The sequence below is a fragment of the Typopeltis vanoorti genome, chromosome 20, assembly GCF_054136105.1.
Source record: "Typopeltis vanoorti isolate ZY-2024b chromosome 20, IOZ_Tvanoo_1.0, whole genome shotgun sequence".
Classification (NCBI taxonomy): Eukaryota; Metazoa; Arthropoda; class Arachnida; order Uropygi; family Thelyphonidae; genus Typopeltis; species Typopeltis vanoorti.
In genome coordinates this window covers 75,118,420-75,134,596 of record NC_143568.1, presented here as the reverse complement: position 1 = coordinate 75,134,596, position 16,177 = coordinate 75,118,420, and the positions used below count along the sequence as shown (strand labels likewise).

At 32.6% G+C, this 16,177-nt stretch overlaps 1 protein-coding gene across 2 annotated transcripts in view; it reads right to left on the bottom strand.

Moving 5' to 3' along the window:
* The window catches only part of LOC150095572 (serine/threonine-protein phosphatase PP1-gamma catalytic subunit A), a 207,415-nt gene that overhangs the window by 8,123 nt on the left and 183,115 nt on the right, over nt 1-16,177 (bottom strand). For both annotated transcript variants that reach the window (XM_090410724.1, XM_090410725.1), the window contains 2 exons: nt 6,352-6,575; nt 3,604-3,738 (listed from right to left, as the gene is read on the bottom strand). In XM_090410724.1, the coding sequence (XP_090266850.1) occupies nt 3,604-3,738; nt 6,352-6,575 (359 nt within the window). The remainder of the gene's footprint in view (nt 1-3,603; nt 3,739-6,351; nt 6,576-16,177) is intronic.

The following is a 16,177-nucleotide window of genomic DNA, read 5'->3' as shown; positions in this document are numbered from 1 at the left end:
AGTTTTCTCACACAAGACACAACTGCTCTCTAATTAAATCTAGGATACAGCTACATTTGTGTTGTGAGAACATGCAGCCTTGTCATACTTGTTACAGCAGGACAATAATTGTCCCTGGCTTGATTATGACAAGTTACTTTTACTTTATTTATAAAAGAAAAAAGGAAAGACTTAGAAAGCTGGTGGTGCCTTTTATGTAATGAACTTTTATATGTTAAGATTTTCATCATTTGTTGCTGGAAATTGTGATTGTACTTTTCACTTACCAGTTTCACGTAACCATAAGCATAAATAAATAAATAACACTTACTATTCAGAAACTGCTTTCATGAGAAACAACAATGCTGAGAATGATAAGAGGAGGTTGTTTACTTATAATGGCACCCATTCTGTCCAAATGTAAACATAAATCATGCTTGCCTTTATAAATATTTATTGTGATTTTTAACATGTATCATATTTACCATGATGTTGAGAGAGTTATACTCCACTTACTTAAAACATATACCAGAAAAAGAACGTGGAGAGCATAGCATCTCACAAAAGATCTGTAATGGACTGCATATCCACAGTTTGTCAATCATTCAAGGATCAGAAAATGTAGACACTGGATGGATAGATGCTAAGATATGCTTAAATTCATAATGTTGCTAATCAATGTTTTTTTTTTTTTTTTTATATGCACAATACATTGCAGCATCCACGTGAAACATTTGAAACATTTTTCTGGTCTGAAGAACATCTCATTATGATGGTGGGATATCATTTTTACTGACAATTCAACCGATGAAAATGTGTAAACTTATAGCACATTAATACTATGGGTGGGCTGCTAAGGGTGAAATTATCTAGAAACCCTACTTAAATGATGAAACATAGCTTTTCAAGTCATTTAGGCTTCTGTAATCAGAATGATAGTCTTACATCAGACTATGAAAATCATCTATCACCTAAAGATAAACATCCATATCAGTGAAATTCAAACCTACAATACGAATGGTGGAGAGGAGATGCTCTTGCTATTGAGCCAACAAATCTCAGCTTAACTTTAATGTGACAGCAGCCAATGTTTAGCATTACATGGGACTTTTTTGCCTTTGCTGGTCCTCAGTGTCAGTGCACACAAATCTGTTGGTAGAGCACCTAGATCTACAAACCATTTTCCTCAAAAGAAATACTTCAACTTACTTTCTCCTTAACCACTTTCTCGCACATGGTATTGCTGTGTTATAGATTTTGCAATCTTTGTATGGGGTGTTATAAAAATTATAAAGCAATAAATAAACAACAGATCTGTGGTTGCACAAATGACTGACACATTATACTTTAATCACATGAGTTACTGAATTATGCAAATTTAGAATACTGGACTGGTCAAGGATCATCCCAACCTACTAGTTCAACTAATAGTTGGAATCCTTGATAATGAACTGGTTTTCTTTTGTATTTATGGGTTCATTTCCAAAGAAATTATTTTTTTTTAGTTCTAATAGTTTCCCTCCCCACACAAACATTCCTTAAGATTAATATTGTTTAATAACTTATCATACGGGCATGAAATAAAGTGAATTCAAATTTAAACTAAAAATTTTCTGGAAAAGTCATGATGCTCCTAAAATTGTTTAAATTTGGAAAGAAAAGGCTAAACTATAACTTAGCTTTTTCTTTCCAAATTTAAAGGTTTTTATTTATAGAAAATTCAGTGTAATGTAATATGCAAGAATGTAATATGTTAAAAGTTTGTTATGTTTTGCAAGTGCTAATTACAACTACTGTAATCCCTCAATTATCCAATTTATACAGTGGGAGAGCAATTTGCCAGTTTGGATAACTGAAGGTAGAAGTGCATGGTACTGTACCAGAAGGCAACACAGTAACCCATTTAAAAGTTGGTTAAATTAAGATTTTTTTTTCATTTGAAGGTTAGATAATTGAGAGATCACTTTATAAATATAACAAAGATTATCTAAGGGACACAATCTTACACTTTTACAATTAAAACTTTAATTAGGTTAAAGGATCCCATTTAACTTTTTTTTTTCCTTTTTTTCAAAAATCAAATAAAGCCATACAGTCCATAATCTTTAAAACAACTCATTAAAATAGTATAATTTTATCTCCGATAAAGAAGATAAAATGAAAATAGTTGTAGCAAATCCAACTGAACTGATGTAATTTTTTTCATGTAGTACTATCATATCCTGTACACCCCTTGAGGGTACATGGCAGGAATTTGATGATGATATGTTCATATGTGTGCCTTTATAAGAACCGTATGTAAACCACTGATATCCTCATCCAGTTTCTAAAGGAATCATACCTTGAAAGTAGTAACATTATTTTTGCAAGATCACTTCGAACACTATAAGCATAAAAGGGTTTGTCCTATTTTCTATTAAGACTATATCAAAGAGTACAAATACCTGCAAATATACAGGGTGTCTATATACAATTAAAACATTTTGAAGTCTTGACTGAAGAATGCAAAAAAGAGGAATATTCACTGCGCATAGTCAGTATGCTTCAGTTTCATGACATATGGGAATAACAAACCTGGAACAATATATTAGGGTACAAATGTGATGAGTTAACATCAGAGTTAATAAGCAAAACTAGTGCACCTATCTAGGGAAACAAGAATCTGCATCTCACTCATCAAGACAGGCAGTCCAAAAAATAATAATAATATTTAGTGTAACTGTGTACAAAAACAAGACTGTTGAATCATTCTTCTCGGAAAAATCTGTGATAGATCACGTATACTTAGATTGTCTATTTCCTTCCTTGATGCCTGAATGCCAGGCCAAGATGGGTAGAAATGGAGTGTTTGTTAGTCACTGAGATCATCTGAGCTCACCTAGGTTATTTTTTTTTTTTCTATAGGATTATGTGAAAGCAAAGCATATTCCACAATAGTAAAGAAAGTTGTTCACCTGAAACAACAAATAACATCAGTAGTGTGTGGAAGAAAATTGAATAGCACTGCAACAGTCATGCTACTAACTATGCACATGTTGAGATATCACATCTATTCATTTTGATGCTAAAATGAAGTCTTTAAGAACCCCCAAGCCTTATGTTCCACACACTTTCACATGTGAAATTCCATAGTACTGAGTACAGAATTTTACTCCTCCAAGATTCTTGCCTGATGTCCAATTAGAATCATGGTTCAAACAGTTGTCAGACTAGTAAAGCCTGAATCCAAAGCATTAATAAAAGACAAATATACAGCCTCTCTAATTTATTTTCTTTTTAAGTGATGCAACCACCCCCAAAAGTAGCTGTCTCAAACTCTGTCGCTTTCAAAACTTTTTTTAGGTTTCAAAATGAAGCCTTTTAGGCTTTTTTCAATGCATATAAAATAAAATAAAAGCATGCACATTTTTTAAAAAATGCTTAATTCCCAACTCCATTTGCAAACTAAACCACAGAACCTAGCAAAACTTAAGCTTGAAAAATCCTGTCTAAAAACAGAGAATGAAAAAGCTTAAGTTTTTGAATTTCAAAACAAAAACCTTGCTTCAATTCTCAATTTATTTGCAAATAATTTTCTCTTTATATATGGTTAACACAGCCAATAACACTTGGCTTTATACTTACTTGAAAAGAACACATAAGAGTCTCATCAACGCTCATCATAGCACCAGCATTATCAAATTCTCCACAATAATTAGGAGCAGAAAACAAGGTTACTAACTGACGTTTGGCAAAGAACTCATATCCATCTTCTACAACCTATGAAAGCAATTATTTTTAAATTCTCTTTTAAGCAGAACAAAATATTTGGTTCAACAATGTATTTACAGTCAGGCAAAAAGAATATAAAATAAATATGCAAAAAATACAAATTCTTCCTCTAAATATTTATGTGCATAATATTTACTAATCAACAAAACAAAATGATTTTTTAGCAAAGTTTTAAACTCTAGCAAAGATCATGGGTTTTTTTTTTGTTGATTAATTATATTTTTCTTTTCTATTGCATTCCTAAATATATTTAGTAATCTTTATAGATCAACCTCTTTTTTTGCTAGTATACATCAACAGAATATCCAATCATTCTTTCATTTTTAATTTGCATTCCATACTGTTCCAATTCATTTACTTTTTTTTTATTATTTCATCCATCACTAAATTATATAAGGTGGGACATAATGAGTCATCTTGTCTAATTACTTTGATTATTTTAATTCCTTTAGTCTGTTCTTGTTCTACATTTATTATAGAACTGTCATTTTCGTATATATTCTTAATTAGTTCTGAAATCTGTTTTTGTATTTTTTTTTTTTTATGTGGTTATTATGTCTTAACTTATTCTATCAAATGTTTTAGTTAAATCAATAAAAAATGTGTGAACAGCTCATTATTAGATTTAATGGAATGAATACAGCACAGATGAAGATAGTTAAACTGACCATAGGTATGGTGGTAGGTGTATTTCTTGTGTTATTTTAGGCAGATGTTCTGGTCCACCTGACCATGCCTTGGATATCTTGCACAGAATTCAAATGGAAAAAATATATACTATGCTTCACTGCAAGAAATATAAACTTGAGACTTTTCTTAGAATTAGCAGATTTGAAAACAACCTGATCTTAATAAATATGGTTGTGCTAAACTTCCAAAGATTTGGGAAACTTGAATTCTTAGGTAAATTTAGTTTAATTCTTTATCCAAGTGTAAGCAAACAAAGTTTGTGCCTGAAGTATCTTCAGGACTAAGGCAACTCGTGGTAAAGGTGGACCTAGCTCTCATCACTCCTTGTCTTAGTATCTCTCATAATGCAAATCTCTTTGCGGACATGTATAATGCATAGTATTATAGACTCCCACTGAGGTCTCATCAGTGGGAGTCAGACCCAGAGGTGGTGATACTAAGGCGGAAGCAATGGAGAATCATATTTACCTATACGAGTTGCCAAGAGTTCTCTTGGTCCACCTTTACCATGAGTTGCCTCAGTCCTGAAGATACTTCAGGTGCAAACATTGTTTGCTTACACTTGGATAAAGGATTAAACTAAATTTATTATAGTCTAATCAAGTGGAAAAAAACTTCCAACAAGAATTCTTAGGTCTCCCACTCAACAGCACCCATAGAGGGCAACTCCATTTGGATTTTAAGCTTTTAGTCTAACTTCTTTTCCATTTATTGTTTTGAATGTTTTTATGTATGCTTTCACAAATTTATCCCTGATGATGTCTCTGTGACTGTGATGAAATATAAGATCCATTAAACTTGTTTCTCTATGCTGTAATCATTCCATTAAAACTGATAATGAGTGTAAATTCAGCACATTTGCCTAAATAGAGGTTTACTGTATTCTAATGATTTATCTATTATTTGCTTTAATATACTGCATCCATTATTATTATTTTTTCTTAATCCTTATTTCTTATAATTCAAATAATTTATATTTCCAATTAGTTTTGTGCATATTTTTTAATGTTATGCAAAGCAGATTTATTCCTCCACAGTTCTCTGGATTTGTCCTGTCTACTTTCTTGAAAAATTAGTATTGTTAGGATCTTTCAGTCATTTGCAGTTTTCTTTCTTTAAATACTATATTTGGAAGATTACATTTCTTTTACTAATTGTTTTCCCCCCCCTCTATATTTTTAATAAATATAAATTCAATTCTGTATTTTTATCTATTCCAGCTGATTTTCTATTGTTCATTCTTTTTAAGAGTTTGTTCCACATCATTAAAGATTATGATTATATATTTTTCTTGTCTATGTATAGATTTTGAAAATGTTCTAATGATCCAATCCAATATTCATTAATTTTATACTTTCATTTAGTTCTTTCTTTTGAGTTTTGTATTATTATCCAAATTCTTCTGGGAGTGTCATAAAAATCATGTTCTAATTCTTTGAAGTAGAATATTCCTGTTTAATTTTCTTTATCCCACTGTTTATTTCATAGTTTGATGAAATCAAAGATGGACACCATGATATGAAGAAAACTTGAAAAGTTTAGTGATGGGGAACTCTAATTTCACAAATATCTACAGGACAAATAATGAAATATTTGTCCTGCAGATATCTGTGAAATTAGAGTTCCCCACCACTAAGCTTTTCAAGTTTTCTTCATATCATAGTGTCCATCTTTGATTAGTTTCGTGCTATTTTTTTTATCCTAATGCTTATTTTTTGTTTCATGTGCAACATCTTTAAAAGTTGAACATTTTTCTTCTGTTTTTGTCTTGCATTGTTTAAAAATATTTGCTCTTAAAAATGTAATGCATACTGTATCACAATAAAAACAATATATAAAGACAAACATGGCACATAATAACAGAATGCAGCAATACAGAAGAATTTTTATATCATATTCATTTTTACTTACTTGATGTGCTCTACATATAAGATCAAGATCATGTTTATGTAGGAACTTTGCAACCACATCAGCTCCAAATGTGTAAGAAACTCCTCGATCATTTTCTCCCCAACCCATAACATCTTTGTCTGGATCTGACCATAAAAGATCACACAGCAATCCTTGATCAGGAACATCAGTTGGTCTCATAATTCTTCTAATTTGTTCCATTGACTGTAAATCTGGACTAAGACCTACAATAAAATCAAAATTTACATATAAATAAAAACATGCATATACAGGGCAGCTACAAATTATGTGCACAATTACAAAAATTTCTATAAAATAATATACATACAAAAGTTATACCCACAATGATATAAGAAGTAATTCAAAGAATTTTTTCATCTTTTATGAAATTCAATGCATGTTCTGTTTGCTGCTGCACATATCAGAGCTGTATCCAACTTCATGCCATGCATTCTGCAATAGGTGAGAAATTGTGGTAACTGTGTTCCTATGCATTCCTTCAAGTTGTTCAGAATAATCAGCACTGATAAATAGCAAACCTCATCCTTTATAAAACCAAAAAAGTAAATGTCAAAGGGGTCATACCTGGAGATCAAAGAGGACACAAAGTGAACTATTTTCAGCCAAATCACTGCCTCAGACAAATACTCATCCAGAATGTCATCACCACACTATGGATATGGTAGCACTCCATAATGCTGAAAAACATCAGGTTCACCTTAAAACCTTAAAGTAGTTGAAGCATTGACTACAATTTCAACATCAAGATAGGGCATTCCAATAACTCCTACCCCCCCCCCCCCCCCAACACAAAAGATTCATGCAATTTATCACAAATCACAGTACAAAAAATTTTTACCTTCAAGCTTTTCAATGTGTTCCTACATGTTATATGTCAATAATGTGTGGAACTGTTCATTTCACCATGTGAATGTAGTTAAGTCTATCATCCTTTCACAAATATAAAATATTGCTTCCTCTTCTGCAACATCCCCAACATATTTATATAAAATTCTACACATACCATCTTATTATTAGATTTGTAACTGATGAAACAACTGCTGCCAGTAAGGTCAGAGAGCAAAGGTATTACAAAGAATTTGCCAACACAGCTTGCACATTCAATTCATGGTGACCTAGCATGTTGACCCAACTGACTTCACACAAGGATCTGAATGGGCTCAAACTGTTCTTGCATTGGTAGTGTACTATTTTGCCTTATGCATACAACTGGTGTTCAGACATTGTTCATACTGCTTCCTAATCAAATCTGCAATTGGAGGATCATTCTCAAGCTTTGCTGTAAGTGGAATCTAAATGAAAGAACAGTAGAGACATACAGTAAATTAGAATCCCTCTCTACATGCAGAATGATGTTTGCTAAGTTAAAACTATTGTGCTGAAAATGATAACTGAAATAAATTAAAGGCAGCCATAATTAAGGTTTGAACAATGAAGTAGGGCTTCAGCACTTCCGTTGAATAAAAGTTCATGTTTGTACATAGATCTGTGTAATACTTTGGTGTTTTCCACTGGATCCTGTGGTTTGCATTTTCAATACTATATTCTGTCAGGCCAGTTTGATAAGTTGGATGTGAATTTGATGTTCAATAATATGTTTATTGACTGATCTTCCTCTCTGTGACAGCTGGTACGAACATGGTAACAGATTGTGAATTTGGCTGATGAGTTTTTTCATAATTTTTGCCACTCATTCAAAGATACCTCTGATGTAATGTATGGGAAGTCTTGTGGAGTTCTTCCCTTGGCTGTCTAGGAGTGGTGTTAATTATTTTTTGCGTTGTTCTCGGGTGATATCCATTTAGTAAAGCTATTCGTTTGATGGTTTCAAATTCTTGTATGATCCTGAAAGTTTATTTTTCACTTGGTTAGAGTATAATAAAATTAGTTTAATCCTTTATCCAAGTGTGAGCAAACAAAGTTTGCGCCTGAAAATATCTTCAGGACTGGGGTAAGGTGGTACAACACCAGGGCAACTCGTTTGCAACGAGTTGCCCTGGTGTTGTACCACCTTACCCCAGTCCTGAAGATATTTTCAGGCGAGTTGCCCTGGTGTTGTACCACCTTACCCCAGTCCTGAAGATATTTTCAGGCGCAAACTTTGTTTGCTCACACTTGGATAAAGGATTAAACTAATTTTATTATACTCTAACCAAGTGAAAAATAAACTTTCAACATCTTTCTCTAAATCCAGAGTAATTTATTAAAAAAGGGTGGCACACCATTTGGCAATTCCTATAGGTAGAGATGACCTGCTAATGCTTCTGCCTGGTATCTCCACTTGGGCCTGGCTCCCACTGAAGAGACCTCAATAAAGGTCGAAACTAGTCTGGGTAGTGGCCCTTCCCTTAATGCATAACATTAGACATATCGGCAAGGAAATGTGTTTTGCATTATAGGAGATACTGAGATAGGAGTGTTGGTAGCTTGCTCCACTTTTGCAATGAGTTGCCTGGTGTTGTACCACCTTACTCCAGTCCTGAAGATACTTTCAGGTGCAAACTTTGTTTGCTCACACTTGGATAAAGGATTAAACTAATTTTATTATAATCTTGTATGATCCCTAGGAGAAACAAATTTTGTGCGCTATGGACACTAAAGATTTTATGATACCATACTTTTGAGATAGATGTTGAGCTAATGTCTTATCTACATAGCAACCTATAAAGGTCAGTTGTTTTTGGTAGACAGAACTAGAAAGTGATCGATCCATCCAGGTTCCATTGGATATGTATATCCAGAAAGGATATTCCTCTTGATGATTATTTTTTCAGTTGGAATTTAATTCAGGGATGTTAAGCTTAAAAGTTGGCTTTTAGTAGGATCCCTACTAATCTAAGAGTATATACTCTGATATTGCAGGAGTAATAACATTTCATATTCATCAGATTTGGAATCTACAACTACTGTGGTATTTCTTTTGTCCTGAAGCTCTGAAGCCTTGAAAGCCCTGAATTCTTTAGAACATAATAACATGGTTGTTGAAAGTTTTTCACTTGGTAATTATTCTCAAGATTTCTGTCTAACCTTCTCCATCCTCTCATTGGCCACTCAGCTTCTTTGATGTAAAAAAATCTCCACAAAATTTTATACAAGACATTAAAAACTGACATCTTTACACCATTTCAAATATTCCTCATAGTGAAACAACAGAAATTCTAGCCCAAACATAACAGACCTATTCAAATTTACAATCACACCTGGTGACTCTAAACAGAAAGAACTATACCAACAAGTGGAAGGAGCTGCAATGGGCTCACCACCTATCATCTAACCTAGTAAACACACAGACCAGAACTCCATTTCTACAAAAATCAACAGTTTACTTCCTCGAAATAAAGTGACATTGAAAAAAGAATCATGAAGAGGAATTTCCTTTCTAGATGTACATATCTAATCTAACAGAACCCAGACGGGTCACTTTCTACTTCTGTCTACTGAAAACCAACCTTTACGGCATGCTATATACATAATACATTGGCTTAACATCCATCTCAAAAGTATGGTATCATGAAATCCTTAGTGTCCAGAGCACACATAATTTGTTCCTACCAGGGATCACTCAAGAAGTAGACCAAACAGACAGCTTTATTAAATGGATACAACCCAAGAAACAAAAAAATAACTACCACCACACCTAGATAAGCATCTAAGAGAAGCAGAATTCCACATGACTCCCCTACCCTACATCAAAAGGCAAGCAACTCAATGAGTGGTAAAGATTATGAAAAAATATACAAATTCACACTACTAACCACTATCAAATTCACAATCTGTTACCCTCTCCAACAGACAAATTTTCACCGATGATGTGAAAATTTGTATAATTTTCACATCATTACAAGATGAGTCAATAAATGTATTTCTGAACATCAAGATCACATCCAGCTTATCAAAAAGCACAAATCTGGCCTGGTACAACATGGAATTGAAAATGCAAGCCATAGGATCCAATGCAAAAGAGTATGAAACTATTAACACAGATTTATGTACAAACATGAACATTTATTCAAATAAAGTGCTGAACCCCTACTTCATTTTCCAAATAGCAATTGTAATTGCTGGCTCACCATCTCTAAAGTTTGGGAAATTGTTATCTTCAAATAGTTTGTACTATAATTAATTTATTTTATCATTTCCAGTCCAATAGTTTTAACTAACATGGAGCTGCATGTATTGCTCTTCGCTCACACTGATGTCTTACGATATATAAGATGAAATATTTGTACAATAACTCAGTTTCTACTATGAAACTGTGTGATTTTATAATTATGATTGCCTCTTTTTAATTTCCTGAGTCCATTATGGAGTTCTGATTTTTCTATTATTGCAGACAACTTAACCATGTGCCTTTCTGGCTAAATCAATCAACATTTTCTTCAGTCTGCCAATGTCTTCAAAACGTGATTGTTTTCAAACTTTCATTTTTTTCTATATAGTTGTACATTTTAGATACAGTTCACCTGTTAGGGCAGTTCAACATTGATTATTTTAAGGCTATTTTTTTTCTTTTTTCAATATGATAATTATTATTCTGCTTAAAACTAATCAAGTGTTCACTTCCTATTTCAAATTCCCTGTACACTCAACATATCAAGAATCAGCACGAAAACATCACTATCAGCTAGAATGTAGTCAACAAGACTTGTCTATTGCAAGTTCCACTTTTTTCTTTTTTTTTTGGATACTTCTTATAGTGATGGCACCTATCTTGAATTCTTGATGCTGAGTTTGAGTTTATTCTAGCACTTAACTTATCACTGTTCAGCTTGGTTCACTGGTGAAAACAGCAGAGGGCTTATTTAACCAAGTGACATCCCAGTCAGCATGACATCTTATTGTACCATCGATGTATTTTTGTAGCCAATACAGAATACTATTGAGTCAGCCAACCTCCAAACTGCCAGCATCCCTATTCATTCAGTATCCAAATAGATACCTGAACATTACAAGAAGGCGAGGATTGAGCATTAGGTCAGAAATATCCATCACTTCTCCACATTCCTTAAAAGGCAATGGAGGCATTCTCCTAGTTATCTAGTTTTGACCCTGAAGCAACCCCATAAAATTTCTGGCCCCAGCCAAGATGGATCTTGTGCAAAATTTGTTGAGTCATCTCAACTTTTGGTTCAAATCACATCATTTAGTGGCAAAATAATCTGTAAAGAAACAAAATATAATTATGCTGTGGCTAGATATTTATTTAAATTTATTAAATTTAAAAATTTAATTTTTAGGATCTCTTCTAAGATTAAGTAATCTCAATTTTGGTTTAAATCAGACCATATGTAATGACCAAATGATTCAAAGAGATACATAAATATATGCTATAATTAATAATGACTAAATTATCTACAGCAGAAACACTTTATTATTATCTTCATATCTTTTTTTGATGAGTTTGTCTCATATCATTTCCATTCTTATTCACATACTCTGAATAAAAGCATTTACATGTGAGACAAAGTATGGTCAGCACATGAAACAACCACAAGAGAAATTCAATGACTGACAAGCAAAATGAAAGAAATAGATATCCATACCAAATATTACAAAAAAAAAACTAATTTTTATAGACATTAACTATTCTACATTTTCCAATCATTTATTGAAGTTTGATGTTAAATGCTTACAAATTTTAACATATTTTAATGTCCCTTTTATTAGCATTTAAGTTTTAAAAGGTGAATTACATCAGCTCAGTGAGGTGCATCAGTAATCACTACAAGTACAGCTTTTTTTTTTTTTTTTAAATAAGACTTCAGTTCTTGTTGAAGTAGTTCTCAAATATACAAGTATCACTTTTTCACTAATAAGAGTTAATACATCTAAATCATAAACTACTATTATACTGTATATTGAAAATTCACAAAGATGGCATGTAGCTCTGTGAAAATGGCATTTAGATTCATAGCACTAGGCTACCCAAAGAAAGACTGTTATAGGTTCACTTCTATTCATTGACTAAAGAAACTTTTTTTCTACACCTTTCTTTGGCCAGTTCCTGAGTTGGCTAATTTCTAGAACTTACTATTGTTATGTCGAAACATTTCTTTAATTTATTCTTTATTGTGTTCTACTTATATCACTTATCTTAGATTGTCACTGTGTAGTGTTATTTCTTTAACTATATATTTCTATGGTCTATACACACGAGACTATCAGAATTCTGTACTCTTATCCACAGTTAAATCTATCCACACAACTGGCCGATTCTTAGAATGATTAAGTATATTAAATAAATTGATAAAGGATAGACTTCTGAATAGAGTCCGATCCTCAGCAATAACGGTCTGGAGTTACCTCCTAATCAGGTTCTGGCAATATTTATTTGATCAAGCTGCCCCAGCCAGATCCCTAGGTTAGAAATTCCTTTTAACCAAGGAGTAACCCTCAGAAAATATACTAAGTAAATCAATCTATTAATTACTCTTTATCTCAATTTTCTCTCTTAAAATACTTTAGTTTGCAGTCATGGTCTCTGTCATATAATTCTCTCCTGCTCAGATTCAAATGTTAGCAAGCGGTGCATTGAATTCATATCAAGACACAAAACAGGTTAAGATAATCAAGATACATTTATTAGATTCCTAAGATTACACATTTTACAAAAAAAAAAAAAAAAAAAAAAAAAAAAAATCAATAGGAATAGAGTATAGAGTTATCTCAAGTTATAAGGTTAGACATAGCAACTGTAATTCACACATCATATCCAAGAATAGGCTCATTTCACTATATAAAATTCTTGCTAGCATCTTTTAAATATCTTTACTAGCTTACACATATTCTTAAAACATTCACATCGATAACTCTATAGATCATTACTTATAGCAAATTAACTACTACTCATTCATATAAACACTAAGGAAACAGCCTTTAGACTCTAGACACTGGTATCTAAATCTCACTATAGTCCTCCTTCCTACAAGTTTAGAGTTTTATAACCTAACATCTCGTTTCTTCCATAACACAACATTCCATTCTTTCTTAACAAAAGAATCATAAAAGGGTTTTACATTACCACATTCCTGGAACTCATTCAGTCTGTCATTTTTTTTTATAATTTCCCTCCGAATGTTCGATCTCATCCTTGGTAATTGACTCACGGGCTAGATTTGGCCTTCATTGTTCTGTCCTTACATCGCATTCTCGACTGGAAATAGCATGGTTTGGATCGATCCACATGGACGTATGTGGCGGCCAGTTTCTTCAAGCTTACTCGGAAGAGTACTGAATATTTCTTCGTCTATTCTTTCCGTACGACATCGCAAACCGACAGCAGAGAATAGCTGCCCACTATCGATTAGATCCCGAACTTGAACTGCCCCCGACTCCACAAGAAATTCTCCAGCAACTCCAGATGAAAAAACCTAAAATGTCCTGAACGGGGGGAGGGGGCAAACCCGTTTTATACCTTGTATCTCTAGCGCCCTCTTCACCCAAATCTTTCTTTTTTGCACCCGGCTCCTATTTTCATGTCTATCTTCCTGGAATACTTTGTACGCGTGCCGCGTCTTCCCGGAAAACATTGTGCACGTGCCTTTCGCACGTAAACAATTTGCCGTCGGCTACACAATTTATCCGAAGTTGTTGTTACTGGACTTTGAACCTTCGTTACTAGGCTCTAACATATATCTTATAGAGAAACTGCTTACATTATAATCTTTTACAAATAAATGACATCTTTCACCTTTAATTAATATTTCAAAATTTGTATTGGTATAATTCTTTAAACAAATTAGTATCTTTACACTTATTTCCAAGACTTACCCCTTTTAGTTTTTTTTTTCCTTGTTAAATTCTGAATGAGATATTTCTTACTTAAAATATCTTCATTCAAAATTCAATACTATTATAGATAATATGAATGTTAGGGTTTAGAACCAAGGGATGATAGCCTGCCATAATCCCCCTCCCCCTCTCTCTCTTCTGAAAAGCTTTGATTCAGTAATTTCCTTAATTCACACGATAAACATAAAGAAATGAGCAATAATATTTATTTAAAGCCATATATTTCAGTCTGAATATTACAGGCCATCATCAGTGGCAATGATAGTTAATTACAAGATAGAATATTAACAATGGATTGATTTGAAACAGTGATATTATACATAAAACAACACAATTGAGGAAATAGTGTTATTAATTATTCATTAACTGTATTTTAAAAAAAATTAATGACGTGATTAGAATAAGACTTTCCCATATCTTAGAAAATGAGAGGCAGCCATTCTGATTTAAGTTTGAACAGTAAGTAAGGTCTCAGTGCAGTCTTTAAACCAGGCATGTCAAACACGCAGCCCACTGGTCGAGACCCGCTGACAAGTAACATGTAGCACGCCAAACTTTGTAACCAATATGGTTATTTAAATTTTGACAACACCAAATTAAATAAACATATTTAAAAAATTGACATTTCCACTTAAGATTATTTTATATGCCAAACTACTCTACAATTTCTAAAGGAAATAACGTTCTATTTGTCATTTCAAAAAATCTTGTTACACCACTACATAAATATCGAATTTTAATGAGCAAGTCTATGTATGCAGATACATCCATTGACCACAGCAATCAGAGGCTAGCCGTTAGCAATTTTCAAGTCGTAAGAAAGTGTAGTGTTTTCTTTATAATTAATAAAGAATTTATAAAAATAATGTTGAAACCTTCAACCAGTATGAGTAATAAACGATTAATTGAAGAACATCGTAGTATTCAAGAAAAATGAAAGTTACAATATTTTTGTATTCAAGGAAAAAAAAAATTTATGCCTGATATGTAGAAACTCTATTGCAATTTGCAAAGAATATAATATTAAAAGGCATTATGATACAAATCATAAAGAAAACTATGACAAATGTGTTGCGAAACTTTGAAGATAAATTGTCAGAATTAAAGTTGACACTTCAAAATCAACGAAGTGTATTTACCAAACCTATTGAAGATAATAGAGCTATGGTAAAAACCAGTTATTTGTTATCACATTTAATTGCAAGCAAGTCAAAACCATTCACTGAAGGGGAATTTATTTGCGAATGTATTATTAAAGTAGTTGAAGTGTTGTGTCCTGGTCAATTAAAGAAATTTCAAAATATAAGCTCATCTCGAAATACCATTGCTATCAGAATTGATGATATAACCGGGAACTTAAGGTATCAACTAAAATCAATAATTCCAACATTTCAGACCTATTCCCTTGCAACTGATGAAAGTACAGATGTACAGGATATCACTCAGCTGGCTGTTTTTATTCATGGATGTGATATGAACTTAAAAGTAAGTGAAGAACTTCTAGAAATTATTCCTATGCATAATATGTATGCATCAACTGCTGGAGTTGATATTTTTGACGCCCTTATGGAAGTTTTGAATGAATACAATTTACCGTTAAAAGAGCTAGTTTGTCTTGCAACTGATGGTGCTCCTGCCATGACTGGTGGTGTTAAAGGAGTGTTACAAATTTAAAAGAAAAATGCAAAGAACAAGGTAATAATAATTTTCAACATTTCCATTGCATTATTCATCAGCAAACACTATGCTCCAGAGTTTTAAATATTGGACATATCCTAAAAAATGTCAGTAAAATTGTAAATTATATTCGTGCACATGGGCTTAATCATCACCAATTTAGTAACTTTCAAGAAGATATAGAAAGTGAATATAGCAATCTACCTTATTATACAGAAATTAGATGGCTTTCCAGTCATAAAGTTTTAAAGCAATTCTTCAAATTGCTGGATGAAATTACATTTTTTTTAGAATTGAAAAATTATGAATGTGAAATATTAAAAAATGATCAATGGAT